Source organism: Mixophyes fleayi, chromosome 3, assembly GCF_038048845.1.
Source record: "Mixophyes fleayi isolate aMixFle1 chromosome 3, aMixFle1.hap1, whole genome shotgun sequence".
In the NCBI taxonomy this organism is placed as follows: Eukaryota; Metazoa; Chordata; class Amphibia; order Anura; family Limnodynastidae; genus Mixophyes; species Mixophyes fleayi.
Genome location: NC_134404.1, coordinates 316,527,650 through 316,550,603, shown reverse-complemented (window position 1 = coordinate 316,550,603; position 22,954 = coordinate 316,527,650). Strand labels below are relative to the sequence as shown.

At 42.9% G+C, this 22,954-nt stretch overlaps 1 protein-coding gene across 22 annotated transcripts in view; it reads right to left on the bottom strand.

Annotated features, from left to right (window-relative positions):
• NRXN1 (neurexin 1) overlaps positions 1-22,954 on the bottom strand; it is a 1,083,382-nt gene that overhangs the window by 570,768 nt on the left and 489,660 nt on the right. For all 22 annotated transcript variants that reach the window (XM_075204069.1, XM_075204087.1, XM_075204059.1 and 19 more), the window contains 2 exons: positions 21,585-22,023; positions 5,446-5,829 (listed from right to left, as the gene is read on the bottom strand). In XM_075204069.1, the coding sequence (XP_075060170.1) occupies positions 5,446-5,829; positions 21,585-22,023 (823 nt within the window). The remainder of the gene's footprint in view (positions 1-5,445; positions 5,830-21,584; positions 22,024-22,954) is intronic.

The window sequence follows — 22,954 nt, the reverse complement described above, 5'->3', positions numbered from 1 at the left end:
TTTCTTGAAACTCCAGGTCATTTCAGCACTGTGCGTATTCCATTGTACTTTACGATGTTGCTAGGTTTTCTGCCTCTCAATGACTAAACTAATGAATGTATGTGTGGTTCTCAGTAAAGATTTGTCTGGTCCACGGAATGTTCCACGGAATGTTAGTCTCATTCCTGGGTATTGTGCAGAATTTTGCACATTTCTCATGTAGAATTTGGTCTTAACTGTTCCTCTTGGAATTGCCCCTATTGTTTCTGTTCCATTTGGGCTTCTTCCCTATTAACAACCAACCTAGGGCCAATGCAAGTCCTAGGGGCTCCCTAGGTGGCACCCGCCCCTGCACACTCAGAAGTAGCCCCCCTCCAACCTACTGCTTCTCTCCTTGGCAGGAGGGTAGTGGAGACGGCGTTCTCTGCTCCTCAGACTTGGAATATGGTGCTGTGACATCATAGCCAAAGCAGCTTCTCCTTCATGTTAGCAACTAGCGTTCTGTGTGTGGGCACCACAGGGGTATAAAAAACACTGGATCAGTGAAATTATATCCCTCATTCAGTGTTTTAGTCGCCCCCTGACAATTGGCACCCTAAGCAACCGCCTGGGTTCTCCTCAGGGGCGGATCTAGGAAATTGCTATACCCGGGGCGATGTAGGGGGGGGGGGGGGGCGATTTAGGGCCCGCCCCCTTTCCGACTTCTAAGGCTGCCGGCGGCTGCACAGTATGTGCAGGTCCGCTCTGCAGTGACAGTGTGCTGCCCCGCTGCTCTGATTGTGTTTAAAACACAACCAGAGCAGTCAGGCAGCACACTGTCACTGCTGAACGGACCTGCACAGTGTGCAGCTGTCGCCAGCAAGCCCCTGGTAGCCCCGATCGCCCCCCCCCCCTGGATCCGCCACTGGTTCTCCTATTGGTAGAATCAGAGCCCCGTTTGCTTGAGAGACAGCATTATTTTCAAAGTGCTGTTTATGCTCTATGTTCCTCCTTTTGCATGCTCCCTCCATCCCACACAGCAGGAGAGCCTTGAGGTACAGAGAAAGCCAGTTCAGGAATGAGAGCTCTACCTTGACAGGTGGACTCACTTTCAGACTGCCCTATTCTCGCTCCTCCTGTATGTTTCACAGCACCCCTGCTGGCAAGAGCATTGCTTGCTGAGCAAAATGTTCCCTCCAGGGTGAACGCCATCTTCTCTCTTACTAAAGAACAGCATAAGACCCAGTCTCAGGTCTGTTTAAGGAAAAATCAGTACATTTTTCACAATGCACATTTCCACATAGACACACAATCCTGTAAAAGCATATGTAGATGGTTTTTATAGGGGCAATTCTAAAAAGTAAAATGAGAACTCATCTACAGTATGTATGCCGTAGGTGGACAAATTCTATACACCGACATTTTTTTGTAGTTTGTAAAAGGACTCCCTGAAGTTCGGTAATACATCGGTAATACATGCATTCCCCGGGTGATATATGAGGTGCGGGAAGTTATTATTATTTTAATCTTTACCCGGCCAGAACACGGCATTGTTGAGGCTTGAAGTAGAATTAAGTAAAGAGCCTGCCAATTGTCCATGCACCCTCATAAGGCAACTGGTTTGCTGTTCTCAGCATGCGCTGCATCTGTCACATACACAGAGAAGTTCCCAAAGAGAGGTTGAGCCCCCTCAATGCTGGACCCCAGAGAGGCCGCACTCCCTGCATTGATGGCTGAACCTCCGCTGGTCTAACATTCAGTAAATATTTGATTATACCTGTTTCCTGAGTTCAGTGCAGGGCAGGAAGTCGCCATTAGGATAAAATATGCCCTTGGCTGAGGGTCAATAAGTATCTTACCTGGCACCAAATATGGGTCTGTATATTTTACTTGCCACCAATATTGCTCTGCATATTACATCTGGCACCAGATCTGACTGGCATATTACAGCTGGCACCAGATACTTGGCAGCAGTAACTGTGTATATGATATGAGGCAACGCTCAGCTCATTGTCTTGGAACCACTCTGTTATACTTTGTTTATAGCATTGTTTACTTGTCACCGGATCTAGCTCAGCACAATAAATTTTTCCGGCTCTTAGTTTTTGGAAATCTACTTACACTGTAGGTGCCAGAACTTACCCTTGTAGTTATTTACTGAACCGAGGGAGGGAGGGAGAGAGAGAGAGAGAGAGAGAGAGAGAGAGAGAGAGAGAGAAGAGGAGAGAGAGAAGAGAGAGAGATAGAGATAAAGGGGTAGAGCGGGAGAGAGAGAGAATGAGAGAGAGAGAAAGAGAGCTGGAGAGAGAGAGAGAGAGAATGATAGCTGTAGAGAGAGAGGGAGAGGAAGAGAGAGAGAGGGAAGAGAGAGAGGGAAGAGAGAGGGAGAGAGGCAGAGAGAGTAAGAGAGAGGATAGCTGGAGAGAGAGGGAGAGAGAGAGGGAAGAGAGAGGGAGGTAGAGAGAGGGAGAGAGAGGAGGATAGCTGGAGAGAGAGAGGGAGAGAGAGTGAGAGAGAATGATAGCTGTAGAGAGAGAGGGAGAGGGAGAGAGAGAGAGAGGGAAGAGAGAGAGGGAAGCGAGAGGGAGAGAGGCAGAGAGAGTAAGACAGAGGATAGCTGGAAAGAGAGGGAGAGAGAGAGGGAAGAGAGAGGGAGGTAGAGAGAGGGAGAGAGAGGAGGATAGCTGGAGAGAGAGAGAGAGGGAAGAGAGAGGGAGAGAGGGAGAGGAAGAGAAAGTAAGAGAGAGAAGGAGAGCTGGAGAGAGAGAGGTAGAGAGAAAGAGGTAGAGAGAGGGAGAGAGAGGAGGATAGCTGGAGAGAGAGAGAGAGTGAGAGAGAGTGAGAGAGAGAAGGATAGCTGGAGAGAGAGAGAGAGGGAAGAGAGAGAGAGGGAGAGAGAGGGAGAGAGAAGAGGATAGCTGGAGAGAGAGAGAGAGGGGAGAGAGAGGGAGAGAGAGTGAGAGAGAGGAGGATAGCTGGAAAGAGAGAAAGGAGAGAGAGGGAGAGGGAGAGGAAGAGAGAGTGAGAGAGAGAGAGAGAAGGAGAGCTGGAGAGAGAGTGAGAGGGAGAGAGATAGAGAGAGGTGGAGAGAGAGAGAGAGAGAGAGACAGTGGTTGTGGCATGTGCCATGCACCGGAGCCCATGGAGATAATGGGGCCCGCTACATGACAGATGCTGAGGGTCGGGGCCCGGCACCCTCCTGCCCGCCTTTCTGCACCGGGGGTCCACAGTTTGCTAGTTCCGCCTTTGGAGAGAGAGATTTTGTGCAATGGGTCTGTATAATGTAACATGCAACGTGTCTGTGAAGTATGGGTGTTAAAATTATTTCTGCCCAGAGCCTAATTTTGTGTATAACTAACCCTAGAAACCATGTGGAATATCAGAGCTTCTAGAAAATCATCTGTAGCGGAAATTTGTCTATCACACAGATAAACAGGACAATAACTCTCACAAACCTGGGGTACTTGAGTAAAACTTTCTAACCTTATAAAATTGGAAATAACTTGGTTTCTAGAGCTATCTCACACATTTCTTTCATACACTACATCTCTGTGACTGAATGAAACCTCGCAGGCTCCTTGTTTGTAGTTATTGCTGACAATCAGAATTTTAGATATTTCAAACAGATCCTGTTGGCGGCACTTGAGTGAGAAAGACAACATGGGGCGCCCATTATTTTGTGCTTTCCTCATGCCTAGCTATGCTGCTGGGTTTTATGAAACAAGACATAGTACCGCAGTGATAAGTGCGCTACAGCTCTAACATTACATTTCCTTTTGTCATGCAGTTCCAGCATTGTAAGATAATTTGCAGTTTGTGACATGAATCCATTGCTGTTGGCTATATATAGAGAACAAGAATTTGCTGTAAGTATGTTTAAAGAGAAATTACACTTGAAAAAGATTTGCCTAATGTGGAGATACTTTGTATTGCCCTTAAGTGATCAACAGAATGATAGAATGTCATTATCAGTATTCATTGTGATGGCTGCACGGTAGGTGATGCTAGTTTGTAGCCTGTTCATGCCCTGGAGTTTGGCATCCACCCCAACAGGATTGAAAAGCTGTGTGACCACACCCATTTGGAGACCTCTCCATGGACTCCAAGTGATCATAGGAAACCCCCTTGGAGGGGGGTTTCCAGGCACTAGAAAACCCCCCTCGGTTTGCCTATGCACTATACTGGGACATTATTAATATATACGGCACAGTTGCTAGGGTGGAACAGCAGCCGGCAGCTTCTTACCTGTGAGGTTGATGTGATATTTTAGAAGCTCTGTGATGTCACCGCCCAGCTCCACACTCCAAGTCTGAGGAGCAGAAGACTCCACCCTAAGCTCCCAACGGCTAAGGTAAGAAACGGCATGGGGTGTAAGTCCTCAGAAACAGGAGGGGGCCTGAAAGTGGGAGCAGCACCCACAAGGGAGTATCACCACCCCTGCTGTTATGTGCTATTGACATTTACAAACTGGGTATATATTATAGGTATGCAAGCCATATATCATATGTTGGATTTGACATAGAGTAAAGGTAATAGCTTTAATAATTCCAATATGAAATATATATAATACACAATACAGTTGGAGCAAGGTTTTTTGGAGCAACTTGGTCCAATCTGGCAACGAACGAAACCAGATGTTCAAGAAAGCGCTGTAATAACCTCTTCCGCTCCATTGTGCTATAATGGTAGTGGGAGATGGTGAGTCCAATGTACAGAGGAAAATTGACTCATGGGAACCTTCACCTGACTGTTACTATGACAGCAGGGCCGACAAATGATGTGTGTGCACCTCTTCCTACACTAGTGCTTCCATTACCTACACGCAGTGCAGGCAGATGCTCATGTAAATGCAGGTTATCTAATCACTATGAACTAGTCACATCACAGATACAAAGGGGTAATATTTATTAAACTGCAGGTTTGAAAAAGTAGAGATGTTGCCTATAGAAACCAATCAGATTATAGCTGTCATGTTGTAGAATGCACTAAATTAATGAAAGCTAGAATTTGATTGGTTGCTATAGGCAAAATATCCACTTTTTCAAACCTGAAGTTTAGCAAATATAACCCAAAATGTTTGTAAAATGATATCATGCATTCTCATTAATATTGGTTCAGTACACAAAATTGCTACCTTCAGTTGCGAAAGGAACTGTTATTTTGATGTACAGCCAACCTGACTTACAGTGGTTTGCATAATGTAAAATGTACACTATAGTTTTACAATTTGATGACAGTAATTCCGTTACAGCATGTATTCCAGTATTTCAACATACTACAAATTATTTTAGATACATTGCCTTCTGTTCTCATGCTGTTGACACATAGGTTATTGGCTTCATACATATATACATGCACTTATCCTACATTACAAGCATGTGAAGTGATTAGTTTCTCGGCTATTTCTTATTTTATGCATAGCAATGTACTGTATATTGTCTACAAAATAAATAATAATAATAATAATAATAAAAAAAAATAACTAACCTCTCTCACAAGAGCGGCCAAGGTATCCAGTACCTGAACAATCACAGACGTATCGGTTCCACCCATCTCTACAAATACCATTATTTTTACAGGGATTGTTAATGCAAGGCTTCGCTGATTCTCTAGAACAGGACGGTTTTACTCCAGCTGTGCTTTGAAGTTCGGCCATCTGGCGGATGTCCTTGCTCTGGCCATCTATAAATAAGTCTCTTATGCATCCCACATATCCATAATTCAGAAGAGCTGTCCACACTTCAGTTGGGAAAACCAAACCGGCTTTATTTTCAGGCAAACCACCAAGATACAAGTCATCATCGAGGTCAAGAATTTCGCTTTCACCAGGAGCTGTGTAAGGCGTACGTATAGTATTGACGGATATGGTACCTATAAGGATAGAAAAAGAACAACATTATTATACTGAAAATAAGGAAACTTTCAGTATACTTGGATGGCACATGCCAGTAGTTGCATATATTACCTTCTGTTTTGTGCATTAAAGTATGGGAATATCAGATGATATACTTAGCATTTGATTGATACAATATAACCAAATGTACACATAGACATATAAAGCATGTTCTCAAAGGCGTATAAAGAACAAGGGCCCATACTAGATGGATACAGTACAACCCAAGCTTTTCATTGACTTGCAGGCTTATTGTGGCAAGATTTTATACATTTGCAGTTGGAAACCCAGCAATGCAAGTTTTGCCAAAGTATTTTATGACAATTGCTGTAGATAGTTGATCTGTAAAATCACAACAGAAACCCAAAGGTACCTGGTCTATTATCATACCTCTCAACATTTGGAATCACAAAATTGAGCAAAATAAGCTCCGCCCCATTCAGGTCCATACTCAACCCACAAATGGGAAAAGTTTTGTAGAACTCCACCCACTTTTTTGTTACGCCCTACCCTTTAGTGGTTGCCAATTGGGATGTCCCTCCACAATCGGGGACAGTTGGGAGTTATATGTTATCTGTAATGCTTAATTTTCCTGATTAGCCTTTTGTTTCCATAAATTTGGTGAACTAAGTCTACAATACGTTGAAAAATGAGCCATCTTTTCACACACTGCCTCTGGCACCCGTCCCCCTCATTAAATAGTTTTGCGGCGCTTAACAGTGACTCTAGGGCGAAACACTGGGGGCCAAGTTGAGCGCAAAACGGGAGTAACTTACTCTTAAAAAAAAAGGTATGGAGCCATGCCCGTATGCAGCAAAAATTTCACACAAGATACGCTATGCAAACTGGCGTATACCCACCCTCTACCAGCAAAATGTATTTTTAGCAAAGTCACCGAAAAACAGTCATTTTTCTTTCTTTCTATTTTTTTGGCACTTTCTGGATAATGTGTCTTCAAATAAAAGATCCAACACCTGCAGAAGTACAATGACACAGAAAGGGATAGGCATATCCCCCATGTTTTTAAAACAAATATGTAAAAAGAAAATGTTTAATTTCCTTTACTAGGTTGACCTCTTCAGTCTGTGCAACCATTATGCAAATCAGAACTTTAATCAAGCTAAATTATTAAAGCTGATTTCAATAGCTGGGAATATTATAGGTCTTCGGTCCTTCAATGAGGTTCTCCTATTTCATTTCACAGCTCCATCATACAGAACAGCACCCCTCTAAGGTCAAGTCTCTTTGGATTCAAGGCTATTAAAACTAGTTCTGGAATTAATTACATTTGTAAATCAGTAACCTTTGACTCCTTTTCCATATGAAATAGATGGATAGATAATAAACTGTCAAGATGCTCATCTGCATATCTCCACCTACATTCCCCAAATGCATTCAAATAAACGGGATGTGATTTAAATTCAGGTCTTGAACTTGCTATAACAATGCTATTCTCCTCCAGATCTTATTTTAATACTTGATCTCACCATTAATAGAAACGCCTAGCTGGGGGTTAGTCAAGGAAATGCGTTTTTTCTACCTCTATTTAAGTTTTTTCCCATCTCTATTAGAGTATATATCAGAGAATAGTATGGCTGATATTTTCATATAAATGAAACTATTACCATTGCAATAACTTGATAAAATAAATATATCAAGAGGGAATGAGACATAACCATAACAATTGCTTATTTTACATATATATGGGCTCTCCATAAGTCAAATCCAAAAAATTAGACTAAATTTAGCACATAATACACACCATTATCACTTAAGGGGTATTGACAGCTTGAGCCTCTTTTCGTAATGAAATGCAATAATGTTATTGCCATTATTGCATCATCATAGTACATATAGAGATAATAAATACACTGTGCAATCGAGAACGTTTATTATATTTGCACAAAAAACTCATAACACGGAAAAACATAATTTTTAAACGGGGACTTTGTTTGTTTGTGTATCGCCCGTCCTCCTCAGCTTTAGCAGAACTCACTCTGAATTGTTAGTATGAATAGGGTCAGTTTTGTTCTCTAATAGCTGGTCTGCTTTACCTTCCCTTTCAGATGCATCTCTACAACATGGGATGGACAGGGGATGGCTGGTAAATTTTAGCCCAAGGCGCAAGGCTCAACTCAGCAGCCTATTAGGAACGTTTTTAAATAAAATAAAATGCAGATGGCCCAGTGACCCAGCCCAAGGTAGCCCACTATGGGACAAGCAAAGGGGGGGGGGGATACCCCACTGCCAGCCATCCCAGAATGGGCTGGTCCTCCAATATACCACCAGCAGGGGCAACATGGTGGCTAAGTGGTTAGCACTTCTGCCTTACAGCACTGGGGTCATGAGTTCAATTCCCGACCATGGCCTTATCTGTAAGGAGTTTGTATCATCATCAACATCATCACCATTTATTTATATAGCGCCAGCAAATTCCGTAGCGCTTAGAGTTTGTATGTTCTCCCCGTGCTTGCGTGGGTTTCCTCCGGGTGCTCTGGTTTCCTCCCACACTCCAAAAAAAACATACTGGTAGGTTAATTGGCTGCTAACAAATTGACCCTAGTCTTTGTGTGTGTTTGTGTGTGTGTGTGTGTGTGTGTGTGTGTATGTGTTAGGGAATTTAGACTGTAAGCCCCAATGGGGCAGGGACTGATGTGAGTGAGTTCTCTGTACAGCGTTGCAGAATTAGTGGTGCTATATAAATAAATGGTGATGATGATGATGGATGTGTATGAGCATACTTGTTTGTGCATATGTGACCCTTACTCTTCTCTCTATACACCTCTTCCCTGGGTGAACTCATCAGCTCCTACGGCCTCAACTATCATCTCTACGCTGACGACACTCAACTTTACGTCTCCTCTCCCGATCTCTCTCCTTCCCTCCTCTCTAGGGTGTCCACCTGCCTCTCTGCCATTTCCTCCTGGATGTCCTCGTTTCCTCAAACTTAACCTCAACTCGCCCCCCTCTGACCTTTCTATCACCGTCGACAACACCTCTATCTCCCCTGTCCCCCAACTTCGCTGCCTCTGGGTCATCCTCGACTCCTCTCTCTCCTTTGGCCCCCACATTCTCTCTCTTGCTAAATCCTGCCGATTCAAGCTGCGTAACATCGCTCGCATCCGGCCCTTCCTTTCCCAAGATGCCACTAAATGTCTTATTCACTCTCTGATCATCTCCCGCTTGGACTACTGCAACTTCCTCCTTACTGGCCTCCCCCACTCTCACCTCGCTCCCCTTCGATCTGTACTTAACGCAGCCGCTAGGCTCATCTTCCTTTCTCGTCGCTCCTCTTCTGTCTCCCCCCTCTACCAATCCCTTCACTGGCTCCCCTTTCCCTTCAGAATCCTGTTCAAGCTCCTCACTCTTACATACAAGGCCCTCGCCAACTCCACAGCACCCTACATCTCCTCCCTCCTCTCTACTCATGCTCCATCCCGCCTTCTCCGATCGACCAATGACCGTCGCCTCTCTTCCCCCCTGATCACCTCCTCCCACGTGTGCATCCAAGACTTCGCCCGCGCTGCCCCCCTCCACTGGAACAAGCTCCCTCCATCAGAACTTCCCCTAATCTGTCCAGTTTTAAATGGGCTTTAAAAACCCACCTTTTTCTTAAAGCTTTCCAGTCTCCTACTTAACTTCCTACCTTTTCTTCTGACTCTTCCCCTTCATTCCCCTTCCCTTATCCTTATCCTCCGTTTCTCCTTCTCTCCCCCGTGTCTCTCTGTCAGTCTACCCCACCCCTTAGATTGTACGCTCCTTTGAGCAGGGTCTTCTCTCCTCCTGTCTCCACCACTTTTAACTCTGCTCGCCAGCTACCTAGGACCCTCTTCCCCCGTACCCTCTCGCTCCCTCCTCTTCCCCCTGGGGGTCTCCCTCTCTTCCGTGCCCTCCTTCCTAGGTGCTGCTGTTGGCGGACTTACCCCTCTCCCCTCCCCCACCTCTCTAGCTGTGCCCTGAGCTCACTGAGTTACTGTGATTATTGTTTACTGTTCTGTGCTGTCTCACCTCGTATTGCAATTTTGTTTGTCCCTGTAAGGCGCTACGGGCACCTAGTGGCGCCCTATAAATAAAAATTAATAATAATAATAATGTGTGATTTAGTTTTCCTCATTCATTTAGCTAATGCTATAGCACAAAGGCAGAGACATAAAACAGAGACCTAATCTATGTTATACAATCCCACGGCCAGTCTTTTGTGCAGCCACAGCATGCTTGGATCATATTAGGAAGAGGTTATCTATAGTGTTATATAAGGTTGTAGCGCACCTTTTCAAAGCGAGAATCGTGCCAGCAACACCACTTTTTCTTGTTTAAATAATTGTTCATTGTTATCATCAATAACATAGTATCTATGGCTGTAAAGTCAATGTTAAAAAACACAGAGCAGTTTTATGGAGCACTATGACTTATGGTATAAAGACAAAAAGCTATCAGTGTGCAATTTGTTTTTATGTCTTTTTGTATGTTACCACAATTGTAGGCGCGCTGTAAATTACCGTACTGCTTTGTTATCTCCTCTTATACTCCTATAGCTCTTAGCAATTTTCTGTACATGTCTAGTAGTGTGATTTATGTTGGTGACCGTTTGCTGTATATATCCTACTTGAATATGCACTGATGTATGTGTTACATTGTGAACATCTCATGAATAACAACAACAAACAATGAAACAGACTGTACAAGAGCTCTGCTCACTAGAGATTACAATCTAAATTAAATTTGGTACAGTGGACCAGCCACATATGTTTTGCAGAGATGAATGTTGCCGAGTGCTAAGCAACGCTGGGAAAGTCGGCCAGTCCGCTAGTTTATGTGCAAGCACAGGAATACAGTGATTTGAGGAGCAGATTGTGGTGGAGGCAATAACAAGAGCGGAAGGGTGTAGTGTGGCTATCACAGAAAAGGACTAAATATGATGTGGATAGCAGGTGTAGGTGATAGATCCTTGAGGTTACTTTCTATACATAAGTGGTATACCACCATGGTACCTAGAAGTTTAATAGGCTGCCCTGAAGATATATGCACTCAGGATACACTTAAAACTTTGAAGGAAACAAGCTAGTGTAATATGGGAAATAATTGTATTCCAGAGTGTAACTGTAACATGGGGCTTGTATTGAATATGGGGGACGACATTATGGCTCCAATCCCAGCCCCCAAGTATGCACCTTCCTGAGAGAGAGGTCATTGACTCCCGGACAGAGAGCTACGACTAGAGAGAGTGGCTCCCTGCAGCTTCGCTGTTGTCACGTAACTAATGACATCACTACTCAGGGATTAGATAGAACTGGGGACACTGGATGGCTGGAGAGAATGGAAGGGGAGTGGGTAATTTAGAAATGGGATGGGTTGAGAGAAGGAATGAGAGGTGCCCTGTTACATTTGTACTGGGCCTCACAATTTCTGGTGGCAGCCATGGATACAAAAGTGGGGGTCGTGCTAAAGGAGAATGATAGGCATAAGTCATTGGTGTTTGCGTGGGTTTCCTCCGAGTACTGCGGTTTCCTCCTACACTCCAAAAACATACTAGTAGGTTAATTGGCTTCTATCAAATTGACCCTAGTCTCTGTGTGTGTGTGTGTGTGTGTGTGTGTGTGTGTGTGTGTGTGTGTGTGTGTGTGTGTGTGTGTTAGAGAATTTTGACTGTAAGCTCCAATGGGGCAGGGACTGATGTGAATGAGTTCTCTGTACAGAATTAGTGGCGCTATATAAATAAATGGTGATGATGATGGTGATGTTTGGCAAACTAATGAGCACTAGTGGGAAGGTATACAGAGATTAGAGCAGGACTGAACAACGTGTGGCTTTCTAGGTGCATTGTTAGTTAGCTAATAGTTGTCAGGGAATGTTGGAATTTGTAGTTTCACAACACCTGGAGAGCGACAGGTTGTCCAGCCCTGGACTGGAGTATACATTTAGGAGGCTGAATCATTGTGACTGGCTTTGTAGTATATTTGTATACAGAGTAGTTAATCTGAATGTGCACACAGCTATTTTTGTTAAATAAAACATTTCGTACCAGCAACTGGAAAATCATTATGAAGCCCATGTTAAAAGGTTAACTCAAAGTTTATTACATTCGTCCATTCATTATTTATTCAACTCAAAATGAAGTCGCGATGATATCTCAAGTGACTTCTGTTCATGGAAATCTTGACAAATTTGGGATTTAGAGTTCACTTTAAGCATTACATTAACTTAAACTAAATATTCTTGAACGTATGCTGCTTCAATATCATACTAATGATGTCTCAATTTATATTAAACACTCTTAAGGGACAGTTCTTAAATATGCCTCACATGCTTGTAAGATTCCTGCAGACTCGAAGAAGAAGAACTTTAATGTGTCATGAACCCACAGCGGACAGAGAGCCCTGCATCTGTTACATTACCGCTGTTCTGTGTTCCTGCATAGCTGGCAGTACTGTACCACAGACCTAGCCAAAAAAAAATTCCCACAGGTATGTTTTAATGAGCCTCTTCAATGATTCATTATTTCAGCAATTTTGTTTTTTTCTAAGCCTGTTTTGAAATAAGGACGCTGTACATTGACCAAGTAGTACAATGTTACTTACCACTCAGAGTCGCTGTAGCAATGTAGCCAAGAAAATTAACTTTAATTTTCATTTCTTAATTAACTTTATTTTGTTACAGCATTTCTGAGAGTCAAAGAAAACTGGAAAAAAATGTCCAAAGGCTTGATTTTTTTTTCCCTTCAGTTAATTAGATCCTGCCGTTAACCCATTTTACCTGAAGAGCTGTTCACTGGAATTACAGAATACATTTCCATTGTGTTCTAAATATTACTGAATGTATGAAGATATGTGCTTTCTAAATAGAGGAACGAATGGCTGTTTTTATTGGTGTGTGTGCAAGTGAAAGTATTTCTGCACTGATGCAATTTACTTGTTGTGCATGTTACTTCTTATGTGAAATGTATATATGCAGTTAAAATACTATACAATGGGGGTGGGGGGAGGGTAGTAGGCCCCACCTTGCAAAGAACTAAAATGATCTGCTGCTAGCATCTTGGTCCCAGATACCACAGGACATCTCCAAAGATCCTGTGGAATCCATGCCTCGATGGGTTGAAGCTATTTTGGTGGCACAAGGGCAACCTATACTATATTAGGCAGGTTATTGTAATGCAGTGGCTGCTCAGTTTTTATATATATATATATATATATATATATATATTGATAAAAAACACTGAAATAGTGTTTTTGGACAGGTATGTTTTGTCCCAGGTTTCTGACCTACATGTTTTAAAAACAACAGTAAAATGTTTGTCTGAATTTAAGCAGCCTGCTAAGGGCTTTTGACCTTTAGTAACAGCTGGTAAATTGTTCCTGGGGATATGGCAGATTTTGCGGGAGACTCCCGCATTTTGCGAGAGTCTCCCGGGCTCCCGGGCGAGTGTGGCAATCCCCCGCATCTGGATAATTCTGCCCACTTCCTAGTGAAGTGGGCAGAATTAAGTCCCAAACGCCGCGATTCCCGGTGAATCGCGGCGTTTGGCCCCGCCCCCCGCTGTCAAATGACGCATTTTGCGTCATCACGTCATGGGGGCAGGTCCAAAATGACGTCACTTGGAGCCCCCCCCCCCCGTCACGCCCACCTCCTCTGCAGGCTCCCGGATTTCACCAACAGAAAGTTGGTAAGTATGGGATATGGATGGGCGAGGGTGGGCTCTATCCACTGGGCCGCATTTTTGGTCTTTTGGGCCTCCAGCCTGAGGATGGGCTGATTAGAACTTTCTCCTGGGTAAGGGTGTTAAAAGGCAGTCAAACTAGACATCCTAGCTACTCTGCCCGGGGGGAAAAGATTGCAGTGTCTCCATAGGAGAAAGCCTGATATCTAAGTAAACTATATGTGTTGGAACTTCTAATGTTTTTTTAAGCTTGACAGTCAGTAATGACTTGTGTTTAGTTGGCGGTCAGGGAAGGTGTTTAATTATTGTTTTGTTTTCTTCTGCTCAATAAAGTTGGTGAGGCTGTTTGTACACAAACCTTGGACTTGTTTGATTACAGCTGCTGTATACTACCATCTACCCCAGGAGCTGGCTCTTATTCCCCTAACCCTAACCCAGCTACCATATATATATATATATATATATATATATATATATATATATATAACATAAAAATAGAAATAATAAAATAGAAAAGTGAGAGGGAAAAAAAAGTTCATTTGATCAAAATAGAAAAAAATATTTATTTGAGAGCAGGTATTGACAGCCGTAAGCAGCCGGGGGCTTTGATAAATAGGGAGAAGCTCTATCTCTGGTGAAATCTAACATTTTTGCGCTGGAGGAACAGCTATTCTTCCTCTCATACATAAGGGCCCCACGTCCTGCAACTTCCTTTCATACATCAAAACAATCTACATGTGTACTGTGCAGAGATTTTACTGTAGTAACCTTAAAAATGCGCAACCGAGATGTTCTGGGGTGTAACACGGCTAATTGAATTCCCCCAATTTATAAGGATATTCTTATGTCTTTCCCAAGCATGTTTAAACTTCTCTACTGTATTAGCCTCTACCCCATCTGATGGAGGCTATTCAAATCACTCTGCGCACGTTCAGTGCCGGGCGATACGCAACAGAACGCAGCCACGTCCAAGTCATCTTCGAGTGCAAATGGCACTTACTACTGTCAATGATTTAGGGAAATGAATGGGGTGGGGAATGTGCAGCTTTACATAAGCAATGTACATCATACTTACCAACTTTTAAAGACAGCCGTCCGGGAGGGGGTCCGTTGAGGGGGCGTGGCCACGCGGGGATGCGCCGTTTGGCTCCGCCCCCTGTCAATCATGAGACATTCTGGCCAATCGCAGCAGGGGGCGGGACCACGATGCCGCGGTTAGCCCCGCCCCCACCATCTACAACAACGGGGAGACGCTGGATCCGGGATTTTTGCCTACTCTCTCGGGAGTCCGGGAGAACTGAGAAAAATTCGGGAGTCTCCCGGACATTCCGGGAGAGTAGGCAACTATGATGTACATTAAGGGCGTTCCCATTACTGTATATTGTTCCCACGTCCAAATCACAGTCCGGCGCACCAAGCAGTACGCTGGTATTCTGCCATATCTCTTGCTATAGTTAGGGGTCAAGTATAAGTCCTGAATACTAATTATGACAGCTGCCAAAACATGTCTTTGCAACCAGGAGCAACTGAAAAATTGTTATTATGTACAGTAGACATTAAGAACACCCTAATAAATGTTTTCTTGAAAAAAACAAATGTAGAATCATAAATGTCTATATTGACAGGTAACATTAACTGAATATATATTTGTTTTCTGTGGGGTTATTTTTGAGATTTTATATTCCACATAGGTATCCTGCAGTGTCTGGTTTAGTAGAACAGAGTAAACCTACACCAATAATGTCAACCTTTAACCGGGGGAGAAAGAAGTCATGAAGTCATGTGACATGGGGTAGGAGGGGGCCATGGTGACATTGTCACTATAGCCCCGACCCCCATTATAAAAAGCTGAAATTGAATGGAGGGGGTGGAGCTTAATAATGCGGTTAAGCCCCGGCAAATGCGGGAGCTTTGTCTACTCTTCTTGGAGTCCGTGTGAGGATTCCGGGACAGTAGGCAAGTATGACCTACACCCGTAGTCATCACCACACATATCTTCAGGTCCGTTGCTTTTTAACTTCGGGAGTAAGATTAGACGATTTATGTGCGGTTTCACGATGCGCTCAGTGGGCCTGAGTCATTAAGGAGAGCAAAGCATAAAAAAGCAGTGACCTTGCACCTGGCCAAAACCATGTTGCATTGGAGGGGGAAGTATATTTAAAATGTGGGGACAGATTTATAGTTGGGTTAGGGCATGTCCTAGATCAACTTTAAATTTCAGTGTACAAATAAAGCTATCACATATTTGTGTGCTACATGACAAAAATAGCCAGTATTTAACTTATTTGCAAAAAAAAAAAAATTTGCACCCCTTGCATTGTAATATGGTTTGTCCAGTAACAAACGTACTCCTTTTTTTTTTTTACTTTGCTCTCCTTAATGACTCAGGCCCAGTTTATGTGCCTTTATGACTCAGGTCCAGGGGCAGGCTGGGTCAGGGGGCAGGGGGGCATCGGTCCCCCGGGCCGCTCCGTCTGACCCTCCCCCCCTTCCGTGAATGACCATTTTTTTTTAATGCTTACCTGTGGCCGCATTGCAAAACACGCGATGCGGCCGCGTCATCACACAGGCGGCCGCATCACATGATAGGCGTTGCGGCCGCGTCATTGAGGACGCGGCCGCATCGCCTGTCAGGTGATGCGGCCGCCTGTGCGCCCCCCCGGCTGAGACTCGCCAGCCCGCCTCTGCTCAGGTCCCATGTGTTTTTCTTGTCTTATTGTTGTTGCACTCATTTTTATATTCACATATTTTTCATCCTCACTTTAGCAAATACAAAGCAGGTGTCTGTGGCAGCGTGAATACAGCCATCATCAGTGATTGTACCATAGTAGTTGTGAATGTTAATAACACAGAAAGCAGGTTAAGGGTTTTCTCAATAAAGGATGATTTTGTCAGTGTAAAATCCCTGGAGCGTGTTGTGCAATTTCAGGCAATTTTTATTTGGTATTTCCAGTGTATTCAAATCTCAAGAAATCTCATTTCCTGACAAATGGACAGAAGCCTGATTCATTACACTCTTTCAAAAGGTTAATACAGCCAAGCTCGCTATAACTCACCTTTAACTGTTAAGGGTACATGATAAATAGCACCCCTCCAAGAGACAGGGAGAGTATTGCTTTGTATATCACTAAACAGAGCCATCTGTCTTTTTAGTTTATCTCTACCCACAGGATATAGGAGAAATCATTTGGAGATATGTAAGTTAGTGACTGACCTACTTTCTAGTTAACTATGTTTAATCATTTGTTGTACTACTATACAAAATGTATTTCTTTACAAGTGTGTTAGTGACACTTACGCCCCTATTAAATATTATCAGAGATGCTCGGGCTTGGTTTTCCGAAAACCGAGCCCACCCCAACATTGGAGATCTGAGTACCGAACAGAGCATTTTGCGCGCCATCGAAACTGAAAATGAGGCAAAACACCATTGTTGCTTCATCGGATCTCGTGAGTTTTGGATTCTATAAGTACCGCCCTCCACGGAGATCCGGCGCCATTTCACAGAGAGAAACAGAAGGGGTAGCAGGGTTCTTGGAAGTCTTCAGTGCAGTTGGGCAGTGTCATTAATGAAAGAGAAACAGGAGGGTTGGCAGTGTTCTTAATAATGTCCAGTGACATTGTACTGTGCCATAGCTCACACAGAAACAGGAGAGGTGGCAGTGTTCAATACTGAAACAGAAATAATAGGGGAGGCAGTGTTCTTAAAAGTCTCAAGTGACATTGTACTGTGCCACAGCTCACACAGAAACAGGAGAGGTGGCAGTGTACTTGCCAGTCTGCAGTGTATGTGCCATTGCTCATTGTCAGTGCTGAAACAAAAATAATCAGGATGGCAGTGTTCTTAAAAGTCTCCAGTCACATTGCTCTGTTCTATAGTACACAAAGAAACAGGAGAGGTGGCAGTGTTCTTGCCAGTCTACAGTGTTCGTGCCATTGCTCATTGTCAGTGCTGAAACAGAAATAATAGGGGTGGCAGTGTTCATAAAAGTCTCCAGTTACACTGCTCTGTGCCATCGATATGGATTCCCATCAGTCCACAGAAGACCAGGAGCACCAAGCAGATGCTGGCACCAATCATGATAGCAGTAATCCCTCTACGTTATCTGCTAAAGCCTATGTTAAAGTGCATAGTGGTTTTAAGTCAGAGAAAGAAAAATGTAAAAAAACAGCTTTGGTAAAGAAAGAAACACTTGTAATCAAGTCAAAGTTAACTGCAGAAAAAAATAAAATTGTTAACATGCCATTCTACACACGCAGTGGCAAGGAAAGAATCAGGCCTTTGCCTTTCTGTATGAGTCCTAGTTCTGCAGCTGTCACTGAGGCATCTTCTTGTAAGGTCAGTCATGAAGATGCAAGACCTTGTCATTCTGACTCAAAAAGTGGTGCCCAAATACTTTTAAATACAAAAGCCGAGCTGGAAAAAACAGTAAGGCATTAAAATAAACTGTATGTTCAGATGCAGAAATGACACAAATCCCTGTGGAGAGTCTATACACAAGTGCTATGTGTAAGCCTGACCTTTCTTATACTGTTCTCATAAAGAAGCCTACTTTCAGCATTTCTGCAGACCAGTCCAAGTGTAGCTGGTGATACACAAATTGAGGATGCAACTTTGAAATTGCAACAGGATGAGCAGGATATTTGTGTAGCTGACGACAGCGCTAATGAGGATGTTGATGATGATGATGAGGTTGTTTGTGGAAGTCCTGCACCAGTGAAAGCAGTCCTTACCATTGATAGGAAGAAGACCATTGTCATACCTGGGCATAAGATCGAAAAATCAACCTCTTATGTGTGGAATTATTTTTATTCAAACCCTGACAACAGTTGTCTAGCCATTTGTAAAGCCACAATCAGTATAGGTAGGGACCTTAACTAACCTTATGAAAGTTGTCAACCAGAAGCAAAGCGGATCACAGGTGCCATGGCGACTATGCTAGTATTTGATCTGCTTCCAATATCCACTATTAATGCAGCTTGTTTTAGACAGTTAATTGAGGTCTTGTGTCCCTGTTACCAAATACCATCACAACATCATTTTACTAGAAAAGCTATTCCTCACCTCTACCAGAAGGTTCATAAAAATGTAATTATTGGGCTACAAAAGGCCATTCTACCCACTGCACACTTAACCACAGATATGTGGAGAAGCGGAAGTGGGCAAGCTAAAGAATATATGATTGTGACAGCTCACTGAGCTGGTGATTCGCCTTCACCAGCAGGGACAGCAGCAGCATGTACCCAACTACGTCAGATTTTTCTGAGGCAGGCTACTCTGTGTATCACCAGCTTCATTAAGGCATACAGCTGACAATCTGTTACAAAAACTAAGAGATGTCATTGATACATAACTTATCCCACTTGGACTCTCCTCAGGATCTGTCATTTGTGATAATGCCACCAATATTGTGAGAGCATTACAGTTGGGTGAATTCCATCATATTCCCTGTTTTGCTCACACAACCAACTTGGTGATGCAGAGCTTTTTGAAAAATGACAGGGACGTGCAGGAGATGCTGTCTGTGGCCCATAAAATTTCAGGGCATTGCTGGCATTCTGCAACAGCATGTAGGAGATTGCAGCAGCTAGAAGAGCAATTTATTTTGCCCTACCACCAACTGAAGCAAGAGGTGGTAACAAGGTGGAATCTCACCCTTTATATGCTTCTGAGGATGGAGGAACAATGAAAAGCCATTCATGCTTACTCCACAAGCCAAGACATTGGGAAAGGAGGAGGAATGTATTTTAGTCCAGCGCAGTGGAGGATACCTACTGTGTTGTGCAAGGTGCTGAAACCATTCAAAATAGTCACCTGTGAAATGAGTTCAGACACTGCTAGCTTGAGCCAAGTGATTCCCTTAATTAGACTTTCGGAAAAGCAGCTTGAGAAACTAAAGGGGGAAATGAAAAAGCAATTACGCTAAGTATGTCATACTTGCAAATCAAGTACTTTATTCGCTTTGCCAGGATCCAAGAGTTATCAAAATCTTAAAAAAGGATCATTATATTTTGGCGACTGTGCATGATCCTAGGTTTAAGTGCTACTTCTTCTCTGTGCTTTCAACTGACCTAGATCTCAAAGGATGCAAGGAGCTCCTGGTGAGCAAGTTGACAGCTCGAGTGGTACGTGACACAACAGTGTCTCCTCCTTCAGTTTTTCAGGCAACTGCTGCTAGGAAAAAACTTAGATTTCTCAAGAGAATCAGGTATGATGCAGATTGCTCAACATAACATTTTGACATCTGGGGGTAAATGTATGAAAGTCCGGTTTTTTCAACTCGCCGGAAATCGGCGACTTTGCAGGCAAATTTAAAGCGGCGATGGCTTGTAAAGGCAAACTTGCATACTGGGAGGAAAAAAATGCAATTTGGAGACCCATGTACAAACTTGCTTTGCAATACCTAAGCTGCTCACCCTCCAGTGTGTACTCAGAAAGAATTTTCAGGACAGCCGGGAACCTTGTCAGTGATTGGCGCAGGAGGCTACTTCCTAAAAATGTGGAAAAGCTGATGTTCATCAAAATGAACTACAAATTCCACAAGGAAGGCCTTTACTGTCAATTACATAAAAGTACAGCGACTTCTATAATGGTTGATTCCACCGAGGATGATGTAATATTGTGTGAGGATGATATACAAACTGATGAGGGTGAGGATGAGCACAACAAAATCTTGCCACTGTAGAGTTCATTGACAGCACTGTTGGGCTTAAGGCAGCTAACCTATTGGTAGCTTGTTTTGTGGGGGCCCAAACAAACCAAGCACTTCAGCCACAAAAGTGGCACTCCTTGCGCTGAAGGGCTTGCTTTGTTAAAATGTACATGTTTTTTTAATAGCTAACATAAGGTGGGTGGGAGGGCCCAAGGACAAATCCATATTGCTCCACTTTTCTTTTCTGACACTGCTGTGTGACAATGTTTCCTACATGTGCTATGAACTGCCGTGTGTTTGTGTCGTTGCTCTAGCGATTAGCATCCAGCCAGGTCGCTGCAGTCTTTGGCCAAAAGTGGATGAAAATAATATTTTGACCTGTGAGGTGGTCAAATTGAATGGAAATGACTGTAAATTAGTGTTATTGAGGTTAATAAAAAATGTAGGGACAAAAAAGAGCAAAATTATATGATTTCAGCATATGTTAGCAATTTTTTTAGAGAACTAAAGATCCAAAACCAAAACTAAAACACAAACTTAATACAGATCTACAACCAAAACCCAAACCAAAACACAGAAATCAGTGAACATCTCTAATTATTATACTGTGATAACACAGATTTGATATCGCATTTCATTGCAGCGATAAAATATCAGTAATAACTGCAAATTATTATTAAAATGTCACTGGCGATACTGGATCACAGTGGTAAGAACAGAGATGTGTTTGCTAGAGGACTATACGGGCCCCCCTACCCTTAATCACCTGTCACTTTCAGTACATATGCAACATTTATATGCCCTGGGGCATTGGGGTAAACATTTTGGGGAACATTATAAAATTTATGGAAACATTCTATAATACATAGTATTTATTTCAGACATGGATTTGTTCAAGGGGAAATATTTTTTGTGTGCACAACAGACTTCCTCTTAAGTATACTAAAGGACACAGCACTATTCTGCTTCTAGTCTAAAAGACTTACAACAAAGAAAGATAACTTTCTTCTAGATCATTTTATCTCAAACTTCCTCAGTTCGAGGCACCCTAGAGTCTCCATAGTTTTTTCAAAGCACCCCTAAGCTAAAATAATTATCAAGTAGTCCCCTAGCTTGCTTACCACCGGCTGTGGCCACGGCACCTCTGTGAGATCGCCGCGGCACCCCAGGGAGCCACGGTGTACAATTTGGGAACCACTGCTAGATATATAATGTAGAAAGTGTGTATACAGTTTTAAGTATGTTAGGCTCTACAAGGGCAAAGGGGATGGTCATGTACAAATTTGTCAATGTTATAAAAAGCCGTCACATATTTTGGCAACTTTCTTTTTATATTTAGCAGCCTTTTAAGTTGTGCTGTAATGAATGATACTTCTTTAATGAGACTGTCTACATTTCTTTTCCATAGTTAGAAAAATGTATTTACCTGTGCGTCCATCACGTTGGAAATCCACATGATACCATTCTCCATCATTTACTTTTTTCTGCAGTGCTTTTATCTTAATGGTTCCTGACCCCATGTCCAAAAGCAAATAGAGGTGACCATCGAGCATCTCAATAGCAAAGAAATCGACCTTGATCATTTGTGGGTTCTTGGCGTCTTTTTGGTGTCTAGGTTTACCGTGACTGAAGAGTATTAGCCCGTTGGGTTCTGTTGTGCGGAAATCGAAGGATATTGAGCCGGTCTTTTTTGCATTCCATTTTGGTAAAGAGATAAATGATTCTGGAGTTTCAAAAGTGATTGGGTCTAAAGTTGCAACATTTTCACATTTAAAGGCGACCACACCGTGAACCTTCATTTTTGCATCACCTTGCTTTGCAAGACGTGACAACTCCAGTCGCACATCATTATTTTTATAGACGACCTGCAAAAATAAAAGACGGACAGCATTTTAGTTTGCTACATATTGGCAGTACATATAAGTATATTCGCCCTGTAGATATATCAGATTACATTTTCATTACTTGTTTTCTGTACATATTTAGAAGATCAGACTGCGGTTTTGGTATAATGCAACTCCATTTTATGATGCATCCAACTGGTTATGTTTCACGCTTTTTGCAATTTATTTGTGCCAATTTTTCATAGTCTCCAAACTTAGCTAGTTATACAAAGGTGGCCTATTACTAAACTTTATGTAACGCATTGCCACTGCTACAATGCAAAGTGCACTGGCTCATTTTACTAAACAGAGATGCCAGTGTGTTTCACATTGTAGTATAACCTCCATAATGCTATGGAACAAGACCCTTATGTAATGATTATGCTCCAGCATATAATAACAGAGCTCATGTAACTAACCAGCAAGTTTCAAGGTTAGATAGATGCTGTTTTTAGAGTGCAAATTAATAGATTCATATACAGGGACAGAGTCAGTGATATCACACAGAGTATAATAGACATGCTGAGTGCGCATTTTGTTGAGCATCAGATCCTAACAGGATGCAGTTTGGGGAGTCAGCTGTCTGAAAATGCAGCAACTGCTCAAACCATGGTGCTTTCAACAAAGCCAAATTTTCCCCATCTCTCCTAATTTTCACTGAAGAATCCAAATATGACATATCGATTTGTGGGTGTGGTGCCATGATAGGAGGAATCAGGAGCATGCTCTGAGTGTATAGGAGAGATTGGGCGTTTTGGTCCTGCGCAGAGCAGTCAAGATTAAGAGGAAGTGGGTGTTTTGGTCCTTCACTGTGCATTAAGGATTAGGAAGAATTGGATGTCTTGGTCCTGCACTGTGCATTAAGGATTAGGAGGAAGTGGATGTTTTGGTCCTGCACTATGCATTCATGATT